Here is a 16741-nt window from a genome sequence, read left to right as displayed (position 1 = left end):
TCACAGTGGCATTATTCTGCAATTGCCACAAGATGGAAGTAACCCTAGTGTCCATCAAACAATGAGCAGATAAATAGAACGTGCTCTTTGCACACAATGGAAAGTTATTCAGCCATAAAAAGGAATGAAGTTCTGATACACACATGAACTTGAAGATATCAAGTTACGTGAAATAGGCCAGACACAAAAGGACAAATATCATACAATCTCAAAGATAGTAAATAATTGGAAGAAGCAAACACATAGTCAAAAACTAGAATATGGGCCACCAGGAGGCAGGGCGGGGATAGGGAATGAGAAGTTAAGGCTTAAATTGTACAGGTTTCTGTTTGGGGTGATGGAAAAGTTTTAGTAATGGATTGTGATGATGAGAACACAACATTGTGACTGTAATTAACAGCATAAATATATATTTGAAAGTGGTTAAGGGAAAATTTTAGGATTTTATATATGCTGTAAAATAAAAAAATTTTAAATATCATAGGACTGTTCAACACAGTGACGCCTAATGAAAACTATGGGCTATATTTAATAGTATAATTATGACACAATGGTTGGACATTTACGACAAAGGTGATACTTTAAAGCAAACTGCTAATAATGGGAGGGGACTATGGGAACCCTGCATTTTCAGTACGATTTTTCTTTAAATCTACAACTTCTCTAATTAAAAAAACATTTTTTTTAAATGCTAGGAACATATAAAATGGAAATGGCTAAAAACAGCTATTTCCAAATGAGAATAAAAAGTAAGTTCACCACTAGATGGTACTGTCTGCCCCCCTTAAATGCAAATGCCATAAATTTAAGAGACTCGGAAGTTCTGCAATCCGACCTCTTCTCTTCCGGAAGAGTACATTTGCCAAGGTTTAGGTCAGGTTTTCTCTTGGTGAACAAGTTAATGTTTTGTTACAATCCCTGCTGTCGTCGTCATACTCACATTAACACTTTGATTCTGTGTGCTGCCTGCAGGTCCCTGCTAGCGCCTACGCATGGAAGGAAGCAGAAGGTGGTGGCCACACTTCAGATAAAGGTGTGACCACACGGATATTTGAACACGTGTTTGTACGCGTGTCGGCATCTTAATGTGCACATTAGAGTGTGTGCATGTGTATGTCCGTGCCTGCATGCATGTGTGCACATGTGTGTTTGTGTGTGCATGTGTGCATATATGCATGTGTGGGCATACTTGTGCATTGTGTTCAAGTGTGAGTCTGTTGTGCATGTGTCAGTTTGGGTATGTGTCCGTGTGCTCGTGTGTGTCAGTGTGTGCATGAGAGCATGCCTGTGTGTGTGTTCAGGTGCACGTCCACGTGTTTACACGTGAATGTGAATGTGAATATGTGCACATTTCCACATGTGGGACCGTGTACGTGTCCTGTGTGTGCATGTGAACATGCCTGTGCTGTGCTGAGGTGCATGTCCGTGAGTGTCTGCATGGGTGTGTCTGTGTACGTGTGCAATCAATCTACTGACGCGTGCTGCAATAAGAGACCGTGCAGCATCCTGGCGGTCCGGCCGGAGGGGCCAGGAAGGGCCCCCCCCCACCCCCATCCCCCTATCCACCCCCCACCCCCCCACCCCCCCACCCCCATCCCCCTATCCACCCCCCACCCCCCACCCCCCCACCCCCATCCCCCTATCCACCCCCCACCCCCCGCCCCTCGAACCCGGACTCCAGCGAGCAGAGCCCCCAGGCGCAGAGGGGGCGGCCGCATCTGGCCTTCGGGACAAGGGCCGTGGGGCCTGAGGGCTCCGCCCTGCGGCAGCCCTGGGTGAGGGCCTCCTGCATGAGGCCCCTGGCATGGAAGGGGCCTGGGACGGTGCGGGGAGCAGCTGGCGGCCTGGCGTGCTGACCGCACCGCGGGTGTCCAGGAAGGCTGCGCCTGTGGGGCCAGGCCGGGACCTGCCTCGAGACCCCTGGTGTGCGCAGGGGTCGGCTCCCGCGGAAGGCTGCCCCCTCCCTTCCCCCACGGGCCTGGCCCAGGGCAGGGCCGCCCTCGGGGGGGTGGGTCGCTGCCAGAAGCGCGGCCCCTTCCCAGCCCTAAAGCCCTTCATGGTGGAACGCCCTAGAACCCCCAGGGTGTGAAGGAGCTGCACAGCCATCCCCCCACCATGTCACCCACCTCCCCTCTGAGGGTACAAGACCCAGGCAAGGAAATTTTAATTTCCATGAGCTTTTGCTGCTCACAGCAATGGACTTTGGATATTGGACTGTGATTCTTTTCCATCCTAAATGAATAATTTTGGAGATTGGTTTTCCTTTAGATGCTCTCTTTTGACATTTCCCTGGTAGGTCGACAGCAAGCCAATGTCTGCATTGTTTGGGGCATCAATCTGCATTATTTTGAGCAGCTGCACCAGTCCTCTCATTTTCTCAAGTACTCGGCGTCACTTGGGGAAGACAACAAAGATTCTTTAGGTTTGGGGCGGCACTCCTGACACACTTCAGAACCTTCTGGGAAAATTTATACCGGTCCCCGTTTCCCAGGGACAGCCACAAAGCAGTGAGACTCAACCCACAGGGCTGGGGTTTCCTGTTACAGTTTTGAATTTTCTCAAAGCTCTTTTCTTGGCATTTGGCAAAGTGTCCAGATTAGCGTGTGTTCTCAGGAGAACATGTATGGGGCAGCAAATGGATGAGTACTAGGTCCTACCTTGTAAAGCAGCAGAGGACCCCGAGATGGATGCAGAGCCTCCCCCCACCAAAGGCCAGCCCCACACCTCCCCTCCTTGTGGCTGACCAGACAGGAAGGTCAAGCGCAGGCATTAGGACAGACATCTGCAGTGGGACCACTCCTTACGGACTGTGTGGCAAAGTGGGGTGGCTTTTGAGTCATCACAAAAATTGGGGGCTAGAACTGGCATTTCTTGGTTAGAGGCCACGTTGCAGAGACCCACCTGCCAATCATGGGACAGCTCTGCAAACAAAGAGCTACTCCAGAATCTTTGAATTGCCAGACATTCGTGTATTAAAATGTTTATGATGATTTGATCTTAAAACCTAAATCCACTCCATATAAAATATTTTTGTATGGTTTTGATATCCACCCAATCTTCAGCAGTGCAGTTACTGTGCTGGTCGAAGGCAGGCTTTGTTTTGTTTTGCTCAGAACTCCTTGTTTTGACTTCTCCCACCATTTTGGAAATTCCCGCTGCTAATAGTGTGGATTATAAACTATCAGCATGTGAGTTACAAACACAGTCATAATCACACTTTCCCTTCCCCACGACTCCACACGTACGTGGAGGGATGGGACTACTTTGTCATGGAACTTGCTGTAGTTATGTCATAGAATTCACATGCTGAAATATGTATTATTTATACGCTTTTATTTCTCTTTCTTATGGCATTTTAGTACATCAAAAAATTTGTTTGAAATTATGTGCATGGGTAGGTTATATCGTAGATGATTTTCTGTTATTGAAAAAGGGTCTTGGGCCTGAGTAGGGTGGGGAAAGCTAGGCAGGTCCCTCCTTCCTGGTGCCATTTTCCATGCAAGGGCTGCATGAGGGCCCTCCCTGACCACTCCCTGACCACAGGAAGAGCTGCAGGTGGGTGGCTGGCTGAAGGCCCTGGAGTGCCTTGGGCAGCTTGCACCCCACCGGCCCCCTCATTTCTGATAGCCCAGCACCCCAGGAAGGCTCTGAGCTTCGTTAGGGTCACAAATAGGAGGAGCCTTCTGGTTAGGTTTTAAAGCCCCACTCGGCCACCCCTTCCGAGAGCGGCGTCCCTCTGGTCCGCTGGGCCCCACGGGTCGCCCTTGGCATACTGCACGGGGCAGCCCCAGGGGCCAGAGCTCACACTGCCCATCTCAGTGCTGAGACGTGCCTGGGTGTCCTCACAGGATGCAGAGCCCACCCTGTCCACCAAGCCAGTCCTCTCCCAACAGGAAGGACAGAGAACGATGAGGCAGGGAGGGGCATGTGGCTACCTGTGCACTGCCCATGGCGCCCACTCACGTGAGCTTTCCGGCAAGGGGGCCGGGCCGGAACCCCGAGGCCCACCCCAGGGAACCGGATGCCCCGCGTCACGACGTGTCCCCATGACTGCCTCCGACCCCGAGGCCCACGCCCCAGGCCTCTGCTGCACTCCATACCGCCCTGCCCTGCTCACTGGGGACCTGCCTCCCCTCACCCTCCAAGCAGATTTAGCTGCCCGGGGCTAGGGGCCCCATACTAGGCATTTCCCCCGAGGGTGGAGGGCAGTTCCAGGCATAACTACTGAGGGGCAGCTTAATGCGTGAAACCTGAACTCATAAGGCCCAGGGATCCGAGAGTCTAATAGAAAAAAGTCACCACAAATTGGGGAGAAGAGTCTCTCCATGCCCCGTCGTGTGAGCCCAGGACCGAGATGCACCCAGAGCTACAGGGCGCGAGGTGCCAAGATGTGAGCTTAGCACACTGCTGAGAGGGTGACTGCCGCGCTGCAGAGGTTCTGGGGTCCCCCAGGGGCCCTGCACACCCCTCTTTGCACTTGGCCTTGACAAGGCCCTCCGGGGTAGACACAAGGTGCCCCCAATCCCTGGAGCCACCCATGTCGGGATACGTCTGAGAGAGGACAGGAGACAGCTGCCGTGTGGCCTGGCACATCCATTGAACACAGTGAACTGTACGAGCAGGCAGGACGCGCGGGGTGGGGCCTTCGGGGTACATGCAGGTGCGTCCCCGGGTGCGGGGAAGCTTCCTGGGTGCGGGGCGGCGCAAGGACCTCAGGGGTGCCTGCTGGGCAGAGAAGGCCCAGCATCACCGACCCGGCGCGTGGCCTCACCTGCACGTAGTCGTACCGGCATCCCTGCCCCGGCACCTGCGCCTCCAGAGCGAATGCCGAGAAGGCCAGGCGGATGCGCGAGTTCGCGGGCGCCGCCAGGACCCACACGCAGTCCAGGTTCTTGTCGTATCTGCCATCGGAGTCCGAGTCCGGAGAGACGAAGCTGGCGCTGGGGCCGGTCAGGAACCCTCCGCACCCCTGCTCGGGCCCTGCGGGGAGCAGAGGTACCGCACGTAAGACCAAGGTCCGCGCGCAACGCTGCCCGCGCGCGGCACTCGAGTCACAACCCTGCTTGGCTTTCAGTGCGCGGGGCGTTGGCTGAGCTGAGGGACTTGGGGGGCTATACTCACCGGCCCCCTAGTCTGCCCCGCCCCCACCCGCCCCGCAGTTGCCTGGAGAAGCGGGCAAGAAACCCGGATTCATATCTAGGTGCATTTTGAGAGCAGCGATGTGACTGACTGAAGCCTTTTCTACCCTTGGAGATTACGGTTTTACACAAAATAAAGAACTTTGATAAAACTGGTAGAAAATGTGAATATATTTCATTTTCGTGATCTTTTATGAGCACAGACCGAAAACTGAGTTTATGAAGAATTTATCCAACACCCCAAGAAAACTGGCTCCCAGCAGCTCTCGAATATTCCAACAGAGGCAAGGATGTTTCATATTATGACCCATACATAGTAACCCATGCTCTAGATTTGATTTTTGCTTTTCCAAAAAGAAAAGGAAGCTGAAAAAGAACTTTATTGCAGAAAACAGCCTACCGACTCTGAACAAAAGCTTTGAAATTCTGAATAAAATGCAAAAGCAGGACAGAGAACTAGAAACAACTCTTAGGATGGTTAAACGCCCGATTACTAATACAACACGAAGGGTGGGGGGAGCGCAGGGCCTGCTGTCCCTCAGGCCGCGGCCCATGCCCACCTCCCACACCGTGGAGCACGGCACAGGAGGAGGGAGAGCTGCTGGCAAGCTGGAGAGAAGCAGAGGATGAGTTCAGCCCGACTGGCCCCATTAGGGGCAGGCTTCACAGGAGCTCTGGCCGCGGCCATGCAGTTGGCGTTCTCTGCCACACAGGCCCCGGGCAGCTGCGACATGCTGGGCCACCCCACACCTGCCCCTGGTCCCACTCCCTCCAGTTCTGTTAGGAAGGGTCTGTGTGCACGCAGGCAGGCAGCGCTCCCCGCACGCGGGGCCTGTGTGGCGGTTTCGGCGCAGAGGCACAGGGCAGGGGCCAGGCTGGTCCACCTGCTGCTCCTCGGTCAGGAAAGGTGGTGTCCACCTGGCTGGGCACCTCCCGAGGTGAGTGCTCCCCGGAGCCTGGACCCTGACACTGCTAGGGTACCAGGACAGCGCCCAGAGTACTGCTCTCTTCCAGTCTGGACTGACTGACCAACACCCACGGCAGGAAGGACAATCATTCGGGGATTGATTGACTGACTGATTGACTGAAGGAACTGCATTTTGTGTTGAGACTCAGCGTGGAAGTGGGGAACACTGAACTGGGTGGTCCACCAGCAATGGCATGCATAGGTAAACAACGAGGGCACACCACAGGCAGTGGTAAGGGCCAAAAGAGGCAGGAAACGTAACCGAGAAATTAGGATTTAAGGGATGATTTCAATTACTGAATCACTATGTAGATATTCCTTTCTGCTTTCTGATATATTGGAGGAGACAAAGGGGAATATGTGAAACCCCTAAACTATAACTCAGCGGCCCTGATATCTGAAATGATTGTAAAAGCCCTAAATTTGTGCCTTTGGGACTGTGAGGGCTGTTTATCTGGTCATTTTCTTGAAGGGCAAACGTTTTGAAGAATTAACTCGTTCCAGCCCTTACATCTGTAAATTGTATTGGCTCCTCTGCTATTGAAAAGATAACCAGTCTCCCTTCTTTTGCTCACACCTTTATTATTGAAATGATAGCTCTGCTTCCTTTCCTTCCTGCCTATGTTTTCCTGTAGAAGTGAAAACTCGGTCTCCTTTTCTGCTTAGAGCTTGCTATTTGAAACTATAATGACCTCATCTCCCCTTGCTAAAAATCCATAAAGCCTTTGAACCCCCTAAACTCAGCGAAACAGATTTTGGGCCACTAGGCCATCTGTTCTCCTGCTATGTGCCTGGTAATAAACTTTTTCTGTCTTTGAAACCCCGGGTCTCAGGAATTGGTTATTTGAGTGCGTTGGGCAAGAGAATCCACCATCTTTGCCAGGTAACAGAAAGGGCATGTGAAACTTTCAGGAAGGGGGAAGATTCCTTCAGGCCATGAAGCTCCAGAAGCTCCAGGGAGGAGGGACACTGGGTATGTGAGCTTGAGGGATAAATAGGACAAGACCTTGCAAAGGTGGGGACAGTTCAGGCTGAAAGAACCTGATAGCCAAAGGTGAATGCAAATTGTGGGTAAATGAGAAGGAGAAAACTGGTACTTAAGATTGGGAAACAGGGGACAGAGCTGGCCTCCACCCCTACCCCAGGGTTGGTGGGGTCCACTTGAAAGGGTCTTGACCAGAGGAGTGCTGGGGCCAGATTGTACTTCCTAACCACGCTTGAACTAAAACTCACCCGGTAGCAGCGTCTGACATGTGGGGGGAATGGGACTATGGAAAGGAGATCAGTTAGGAGAAAACAAAGTCTGGGCTTGATGTAGCAAGACATGATGAAGAGGTAAGGGACTACACACGGGAAGATGGTGTTATTGGGCATTATTCTAGTAAGACATCAGCTTTAAAATGAAATGTTCTTTTAAAAGATTTAAGCTGCATATTTTATCACTACTTATTAAGGTTGCTAGTAACTTATGGGCAGGATGACAACTGTATTTGGGTACAGTGAGTGCCGTTAGATCAACAAGTCATATGATGGTGATGGTGGTGATGGTGATGATGGTGGTGATGGTGATGATGGTGATGGTCCTGGTGGTCATGTGGTGATGGTGATGATGATGGTCATGGTCATGGTGGTCATGTGCTGATGGTGATGACAGTCATGGTGGTGATGGTGATGGTGGTGATGGTGGAGATGGTGATGGTGGTGATGATGGTGGAGATGGCAATGATGATGATGGTGATGGTGATGATGATGATGGTGATGATGGTGACGGTCATGGTGGTCATGGTGATGATGATGATGATGGTGATGATGATGATGATGGTCATGGTCATGGTGGTCATGTGCTGATGGTGATGATAGTCATGGTGGTGATGGTGATGGTGGTGATGGTGGAGATGGCAATGATGATGATGGTGATGGTGATAATGGCAATGACAATGGTGATGGTGGTGATGATGGTGTCAATGGCAGACACACCCTCCTTCCAGGAACCCCGGAACAAGAATCCCTAAGTCATTGGCATGTGTTGCCCAAGACTGAGAGGTGGATTAGATTGTTGAAATCTTTCGGTCCCTCTCTTTTTAGCCCCCTCTCAGCTGTGCACGGAGCATATTTTTTCTCTCATTGATACTAGGCTTGGCCATGCCTTGCTTTAGACATTGGGATGCAGGCTCATGAAGAAGGGGGAGGCCTTCAATGTGCTTGTGTGCTTCTGCATGGTCTGTTGTGCTCCTGTGATCCACCAAAAGATCATGTCCCAGTTATATGTGGGTCCAAAGAAAAAATGGATCTATGTGAGGTGGATCCGAGTGCAGCCTGGGCGCTGGGACCAAGCTTGGCCAACCTGGGGGCACCAACAGAGACGAGCCAGCCATGGTGATGCAAATACATATTTTAATTATAAGCCACTGAACTGTGGGTGTTTCGTTACATGGCATTATTGTGCTAACAGTCGACTAATACATTCACAAGGAGCTTGAGGTATGAAAGTGTATTAGAACACATTGTTTAATTCATAAAATACATAGAATAAAGAAAATGGAGAACTAAGCTATCATTAGATAATCTTGACAAAATATTCAAATAATTGAAATGAATGTACTATTATATGAGAGAATGGGTGTTTGTGTGGTAGAGGGAATGGCTCTCTTCACTCTATTTCCCCTGGTTCAGTTTTTCAGCAGTGTGAGTGTGATGTGCAGAACAGAGGTGTAAATACATGTCTTTGGGGGAAATATCAGGATGAATGTTAACAAAAGACAGTACCTAACCAAACAGTGCTATTGCACTTCCTAGAGCTGCATTTTGAGAACAACAGGCCAAAACAAGAGAACAAGGGAGCATTCTGTGACCTGAAATGAATGGCGCGCCATAATAGGAAATAATATGTATTCCTATCTTCATGTGTTCAAGTTGCTTTCTTCATTGGTAAAAGACACGTTAACCCTGGTACAAGGCTAACCTTTCCTAGTGCTACAAACCCAGCACCTTCCTGTGACCCCCGTTTTCCACCACTCAGACACCCAGCCTGCACGTCTCCAGCTGTCAAGTGAAGCCAGCAGCCGGGCTTCCCAGCACCCTCGAATGGCATGCCTGCACCCCAGAGCACAGGCCCCTATAACCTTCTTCCCCCCAAAAGCCATTTCTTTAGAGAAAGAAAAGATTTCTTCTAAAGAAATATTGGAAGTATAAACCCACAAGTAAGCAATTACGATCTGAGTCCACATCTACTTAATTAAAAATCAGTAACCGAATCCTAAATGATTTTAAAAATCAGTAACTGAATCCTAAGTGATTTTCCCTCCAATTATTAAGCCTCAGAGTGAAGCTCAGGCCAGGGTGGATCTGACAAGGTGGAAAATAGTAACACCATCCAGGAGGAAACAGCTGTGAGGTCTTAGTAGCATGCGGTACTTGTGATTTGGTGCTTTTGAGAACTGACATTTCTTGGCCGATATTACTGAGGTGTTCTGGGCAGCATGCTACCAGGCCTTGGACAGACGCCGGACAAATGACGGCTGCACCGACAGATAAGATGGGCGCTTCCTGCTCTCCTCTCCCCGTGGGCTGCTGCAGCTTCGGCCATGCGTCGGGGAGGCAGCCGGCCGTGGGAAGAAAAGGAGGGGAGATGAGCGCCCGGGAGGGGCTTAGGGAACGACCCGTTGGGGGGCTTGCCTGTGCCTCAGGGGAGGGGATCAGTTATGAGGGCCCCCACAGTGCAGGGGTGCAGAGGGTCACAGTCCTAAAGCTGCAGGACGCAACCTGCCCAGAGCAGTGAACCATGTAACTAGGTTTCGGATGAACCCGTGTTCATTTTTCTCTGAAGTAAATTGTATCGATCATTCTATTATTGGACCTCAAATATGTACAATATCGTACGTAAAATATTTCTGTGATGCAAGAAAATGTTTTTTAGTGACGTGAAGTTTTTTTCCCAGTAACTTCCCTCAATTTGATCTACTTTTGAAATCCTAATAAGAGAATCTAATTTAATTTAGAATGTATTGTAATATTTGGGAATCATAAAAATAAGATATTAAAAGAAAGATAATATACTAGAAGAAAGGTAATTTCAGTTGCTTCAGTCAAAAGAAAAAGAGTGATATAATGCATGAAGAATTTAAGATAAGCAGAATTGTATCATTTATCTTAAATTTATTTTGCATTGTTTAGGTATTATTGAAAATGCCTTATGGATGCCTCGTTAGTGTCACAGCATTTTATGAAAAGCTTTTGCTACTGACCCAAAGCGGTGGGTTTGGTGTCCACAGTGCTCAAATGACCCATTCTTGAGACCCCAGGATTTCAAAGAGAGAGAGAGCTTATTGCTGGGCACGAAGCAGGCGAGCAGGTGGACTGTGGGCCTGAAATCCGCCTCCGCGCAGTGATTCTGATAGTTTTATAGTATAGACGGTGGGCAGCTCTTAGGATCGTGGGCACAGTGGCTCCAGATGACGTAATTAGAGGTGACCTCACTACTGAGCATGTGCAGACCGAGTACACGCCGGGCCACGGGATGCACAGACTGAGTACACGCCGCGTCATGGGACACACAGACCGAGTACACATTGGGCCGCGGGATGCGCAGACCGAGTACACGCTGCGTCATGGGACGCACAGACCGAGTACACGCCGCGTCATGGGACACACAGACCGAGTACACGCTGGGCCGCGGGATGCACAGACCGAGTACACGCTGGGCCGCGGGATGCACAGACCGAGTACACGCCGCGTCATGGGACGTGCAGACCGAGTACACGCCGCGTCATGGGACGCGCAGACCGAGTACACGCCAGGCCACGGGACGCGCAGACCGAGTACACGCCGGGCCACGGGACGCGCAGACCGAGTACATGCCGCGTCATGGGACACACAGACCGAGTACACGCCAGGCCACGGGATGCGCAGACCGAGTACACTCTGGGCCGCGGGATGCGCAGACCGAGTACACGCCGCGTCATGGGACACGCAGACCGAGTACACGCCGCGTCATGGGACATGCAGACCGAGTACACGCTGGGCCGCGGGATGCGCAGACCGAGTACACGCCGCGTCATGGGACACGCAGACCGAGTACACGCCGGGCCACGGGACGCGCAGACCGAGTACACGCCGTGCCATGGGACGCGCAGACCGAGTACACGCCGGTCCACGGGACGCGCAGACCGAGTACACGCCGCGTCATGGGACACACAGACTGAGTACACGCCGCGTCATGGGATGCACAGACCGAGTACACGCCGCGTCATGGGACGCGCAGACCGAGTACACGCCAGGCCACGGGACGCCCAGACCGAGTACACGCCGGGCCACGGGACGCGCAGACCGAGTACACGCCGGGCCACGGGATGCGCAGACCGAGTACACGCTGGGCCGCGGGATGCGCAGACCGAGTACACGCCGCATCATGGGACACACAGACCGAGTACACGCCAGGCCACGGGATGCGCAGACCGAGTACACGCTGGGCCGCGGGATGCGCAGACCGAGTACACGCCGCGTCATGGGACACGCAGACCGAGTACACGCCGCGTCATGGGACACACAGACCGAGTACACGCTGGGCCGCGGGATGCGCAGACCGAGTACACGCCGCGTCATGAGACGCGCAGACCGAGTACACGCCGCGTCATGGGACGCGCAGACCGAGTACACGCCGGGCCACGGGACGCGCAGACCGAGTACACGCCGGGCCACGGGATGCACAGACCGAGTACACGCCGCGTCATGGGACACACAGACCAAGTACACGCTGGGCCGCGGGATGCACAGACCGAGTACACGCCGCGTCATGGGACGCGCAGACCGAGTACACGCCAGGCCACGGGACGTGCAGACCGAGTACACGCCGCATCATGGGACGCGCAGACCGAGTACACGCCGGGCCACAGGACGCGCAGACCGAGTACACGCCGGGCCACGGGACGCGCAGACCGAGTACATGCCGCGTCATGGGACACACAGACCGAGTACACGCCGGGCCACGGGATGCGCAGACCGAGTACACGCTGGGCCGCGGGATGCGCAGACCGAGTACACGCCGCGTCATGGGACACGCAGACCGAGTACACGCCGCGTCATGGGACACGCAGACCGAGTACACGCCAGGCCGCGGGATGCGCAGACCGAGTACACGCCGCGTCATGGGACACGCAGACCGAGTACACGCCGGGCCACGGGACGCGCAGACCGAGTACACGCCGCGTCATGGGACGCGCAGACCGAGTACACGCCGCGTCATGGGACGCGCAGACCGAGTACACGCCGCGTCATGGGACGCACAGACCGAGTATGCGCTGGGCCGCAGGGCGCGCAGGCCAAGTACGTGCTGCGTGGCGGGATGCACAGACTGATTATGTGCTGAGTCACGGGACGTATGTAAGAAAATGGAGGAAGGAGGTACAGCTGGCCTGTAGGTTAGAGTCGAAGCTCCGGTGCAAGCCAGGCAGGCCCACTGTGGTTAGGTCCAGTCTTGGTTCTCAAGATAACTTTGGACTTGGGGTGGGTTAGTTCTGGGGACCCAAGACCTTTCATTAATAAACATCAGGACAGGTGGAGCAAACAGAGAACAATACTCTATTTAAATGCAATTACATTGGTACCTTGATTAGATGTAAATCTATTAAATAACCTCCAATTAAAGACAAAGCAGAATAAACCCAACTATATTCTTAGGCATATAGAAAGACTGGAGGTAAAGTGTCAAAAAGCCATGCTGTACAAACACGAAGCACAGCCCACGGGAGCTGTACTAAGTCAGACAAAGCTGCACCAGCCAGGACCTTCCAGATATACAAGAGCCGACCTGCCAGGAGTACAGAATATGTGACATGCGTATCAGCCTCAGAGTAAGGCAATTAAATTCGAGCTCCTTCCTGACCTTTGAATTCTCCCATCTGACCCCGTACGGACCAGCTGGATCACTTAAAGGTACCAAATTCTACAGGCCGAATACATCTGTCTCCCACGGAGCCCGGGGCCCTCCCCAAGGCCGTGCCCAGGTCCTGGGGCCTCGTCTCTCCCTCACAGCGGCCTGCGATCCTGCATTCTAAGTGCTTCTCTTTCCACCTTTCCTCGGCTCTCCTCACCCCTGCCTAGACTGCCGCAGGATTTCCCAGCTTTGTCCCTACCTACAACGACACCCCAACTTCAAAGCAGCCCCCACAGGGAGTTCCAAAGCCACCCTGACGACACTGCAGCTGCCCCCCCACCTCCAGCCTCGCCCCCCACTCCGGGGGGACGCTGCTTGGGCCCCTGGGCCCCCATGGCCTTCCCACCTGCTGACCCCCAACCGGAGGCCACCTGTGCTTTCGCCAGCTGCGTGCCCCGGGGTGCTGGGGAATGCCTAGCAGGAGATTCCTCCTCCCGCACCCCTCAGGGCCAGGGAAGGCTCCAGGGTGCGGGGGTTGCAGGGGTCGCGGGGGTCTTGGCCCAGGAAAGCACTGCCCATCACAGTGCAGACGGCCCTGAGCGGCCCACCCCCCACCCCTTGCAGCTCACACGCGTGGCCCTTAAAGCACAGCTCCACGAAGGGGAGTGAATGCACCACACGTTTAGCAATCAGCACACTGAGGCTCTCTCCCACCAGATCCGAGCAGACCCTCCAGAAACACTAACGGGACCATTGCGCCAGGACCCGCCTCATCCTTCACCGCCAGGCACCCTCGACTGGGAAGTGACCAGGTGCGCGGAAAGGCCACCGCGGCTGAAACCCGAACAGCGTGTTGCAAACACACTTCACGTGTTACGAAGACGCCCCCGCGGACCGCGCCGTCCACACGGGTCACTGCCCAGCGGAGCCCGTCTCTGCTGCGGTGCAGGTGCGGCCACGCCGTCCCCCCAAGATGGTGGACGGAGGAGAAAGGGCGGCCGACCCAGCCCGGACAGACGGGGGACAGACGGGGACAGACGGGAGGCGCGGCCCAGAACAGAGCCCTCCCGTGTCCTGCCCCTCTCAGCACAAACAAGCAGAGGAAAAGGACCGACAGGTCGGAGCACCGACGAGGGTGCCGGGGGCTTGGCGAGAGGAAAAGCACACAGAAGCCGAAGACCGCAGTTTCAGTTAGAATCTACCACCAAGACCACCCAAAACCACCTCCTGAGCGCCTGCCAGTGGCCTCAGCGATTATGCGGACGCAGAACGGGCAGAGTCGCGGGGGTGAGAGCCCGGGGCCGTGGGTGCTGGCGGGATGGCGTCTCCGTCAGCACGGCCCACCCTGGGCAGCCGGGTCAGGGCCGCGCCGCCCACCGAGGACCTGCGTCCCAGCCTGTGGTCAGCTGGGGGAGCCGCTGACGGGTCTGCCTGTCGGCCGGTGGCCGCACACGGGATGGCGGCGTCCAGCGGCGTCCCTCGGGGGCCAGAGGCCACCTGCCTGGAGCAGCTCGGGGGGGTGGGGGTGGCTCACAAAGTGCCTCAGCCGCCTGCTGCGCCGTTTACGGAGCGCAGTACTTCTAGAACATTCCTCGCAGCCACCTCCGATGCAGGCGGTGGGGGGGCAGGTCGCCTCCAGGGCGTGGCAGGAGCCTGGCCGCGCTCCCCGGCCGCAGAGGCCATTACCGGCCACCTCCACGGGGACACCTCAGCTCCCTAAACCGCCTCAGATCCAGGCTTTGCACCTGGTCCCAACAAGCCGGGGTCTGCGCTCCCTCCTCTCACCGGCCACTCTACCGACAACCCGGCCCCAAGGCTGGGAAGCCCCCCACGTCTCCTCCTGGGTAACCCCAGGCTCTCGACCCCCAACCCAAGCACAGCTGCCCCAGCCCCGAGGCCGCTGAAGGAGCACCAGCGTGTGCCCCAGGCCACGGCCTCCCTCAGTCCACCCCACTGCGTGCGTCCAGCCTCGGGCAGTTCCCACCTCCGCCCCAGAATGCACCTCTCCCTTCTCCGGCCCTGGAGAGCCCCTCCTGCTCCCACAACCGGCCTTCTGGAAGATGAGGCTGGCCCTGCCCCCTTGGCTCTGAGCCCTAGGCCCTCCCACTCTGGGACAGAGGCTGCGGCTGGGCCCTTGACCGGCCCTTTCCTGTCCTGAGGCCTGAGTCCAGGCCTGGCCTCCTTGCAGGGACGAGTGTCTGCTGAATGAGTCATTTACCAAGTGATGCCCCACGCACGTTTTCAAACCACGACCTCACATGACGAGGCCCTCCAGGGTTAAGGGAAGGGTGGACAAGGCCGGGTGAGGATGGATTAAGCAGAAAGGGCACTGACGTGAGGTGACGAGCCCAAAGCTCACCCAGTGTGCGCTGGAACGACGCCTTCCAGCCTCGAGCGGTCCCCGAGGCATCCGTCCTGAAGACCAGCAGCAGGCTGACCCCGTGGCCCCGGAGGCTTGGAAGCAGCTCGGAGCCACAGAACTTGCCCAGGAGGGGGTCACGGGGGTCGGCACCGTCGTGGACTGCCAGGTAGTCCTGGTCGCAGAGGGCGGAGGGCGCCACATCTAAGTCGCTGAACCTGCAGAGGGCAGCGGCTCAGGACACATGGCCTGCGAAGCCCGAGCAGAAAGGCCCGCTCTCGCCTGGCCTGAGAGACCCCCGACTTCGCAGCCAGCTCCCAAGGGTGCCGGGACTGGAGAGCCCGTCCCCGTGAGCGCCAAGGCGGAGCGAGGCTGCACAACCCGCTGCGTGGGGCTGCGCGCACAGGCGCATGACGTGGAGCTGCCGTTCCGGCAACACTCTGTGTCGAGTCCGGTCACAGCCAAGCCTGCTGTGCCTTTGCGGCCGCCCAAAGGGCCCCTGGTCCCATCTGCTGCTTCCGGGGAGACGGTGCATCTCCGGGGGACTGAGGGGCAGGGTCGGGGCTCATCCCCCTCCCCGCCTGCTGCTCTGTCCTTAAAGTGGAGTCCGAGTAAGAGTGAGGGAAACACTAAGCAAAAACGGAACACAGTATCTGGTATACAGTAGGTGCTCATAAAATTTAAGTCGTCATTATCAACATCATGACTGTGAGCCGAGGAATGTGAAATGAGCCCTTTCTTACGACAGGAAGAAAAGAACGAATAAACTTCTCCTGAGAGTCATTTCATTGTGCGACAGTGAAGACACCAACCAGGGGAGCCCCGGGGCCCGCGCTGCTCCCAGCCCCCACCTCGCAGGCACATGGGGGTCACCGCTGTGCCCTCCAGGGCGGCCTCTGAAATGCGAGCAAGGGTGGCATGCATTTCTTTCTGGAAGAAATGTTGAAAACCGCCCCTCAATTTGCCACATTTCCACTGCACTGCAGGGGTGACCGGGGAGCGTGTGCTAAAACGAACCGTGTCCCGCACAGGCCTCGGGGACACAGCCGGCCAACGGCCTGGACACGTGCGGGAGCAAGAGACGCTCGCGGTGTTCGCTCGAGCTCGGGGTGCTCGTGACCATGTGCACCCATCCTGACAGATGCACCCCTAAGTTCTCTTACAGGGTTTAAGTCACTGGGCTCATCTAGACGTGAGGCTTTCTCATTTCAAGCTGCGACCATCTCACGTGTGAAGGCGTCCCCTGTCACGTCAACTGGACCCTCGAAGCAGGCCAGCCTTTTCCCCCGGTTTCTTTGGTGTTTCCCGGAGCTGCCGCTGACAGCCTACTTCCGTGGAAAGCCCTGTCTGGGCTCCCCGGTCCCGCCTCGTTTCGGAGGCCCCTGTGCCGCTCTTGGAGGGCCACG

The 16741-nt window shown here is 55.2% G+C and overlaps 1 protein-coding gene across 1 annotated transcript in view; it reads right to left on the bottom strand.

Moving 5' to 3' along the window:
• The window catches only part of LOC143682900 (cubilin-like), a 31112-nt gene extending 15531 nt beyond the window's left edge, over window positions 1-15581 (bottom strand). The window contains exons 1-3 of the mRNA XM_077159308.1: window positions 15554-15581; window positions 15336-15497; window positions 4772-4980 (exon numbers count right to left, since the gene is read on the bottom strand). Coding sequence (XP_077015423.1) covers window positions 4772-4980; window positions 15336-15497; window positions 15554-15581 — 399 coding nt within the window. The remainder of the gene's footprint in view (window positions 1-4771; window positions 4981-15335; window positions 15498-15553) is intronic.
• Window positions 15582-16741: the final 1160 nt, after the last annotated feature.

The sequence above is a fragment of the Tamandua tetradactyla genome, chromosome 1 (genome assembly GCF_023851605.1).
Source record: "Tamandua tetradactyla isolate mTamTet1 chromosome 1, mTamTet1.pri, whole genome shotgun sequence".
NCBI classification, from domain to species: Eukaryota; Metazoa; Chordata; class Mammalia; order Pilosa; family Myrmecophagidae; genus Tamandua; species Tamandua tetradactyla.
The sequence above is the reverse complement of the archived record's forward strand: the minus strand, read 5'-3'. Positions and strand labels throughout refer to the sequence as shown.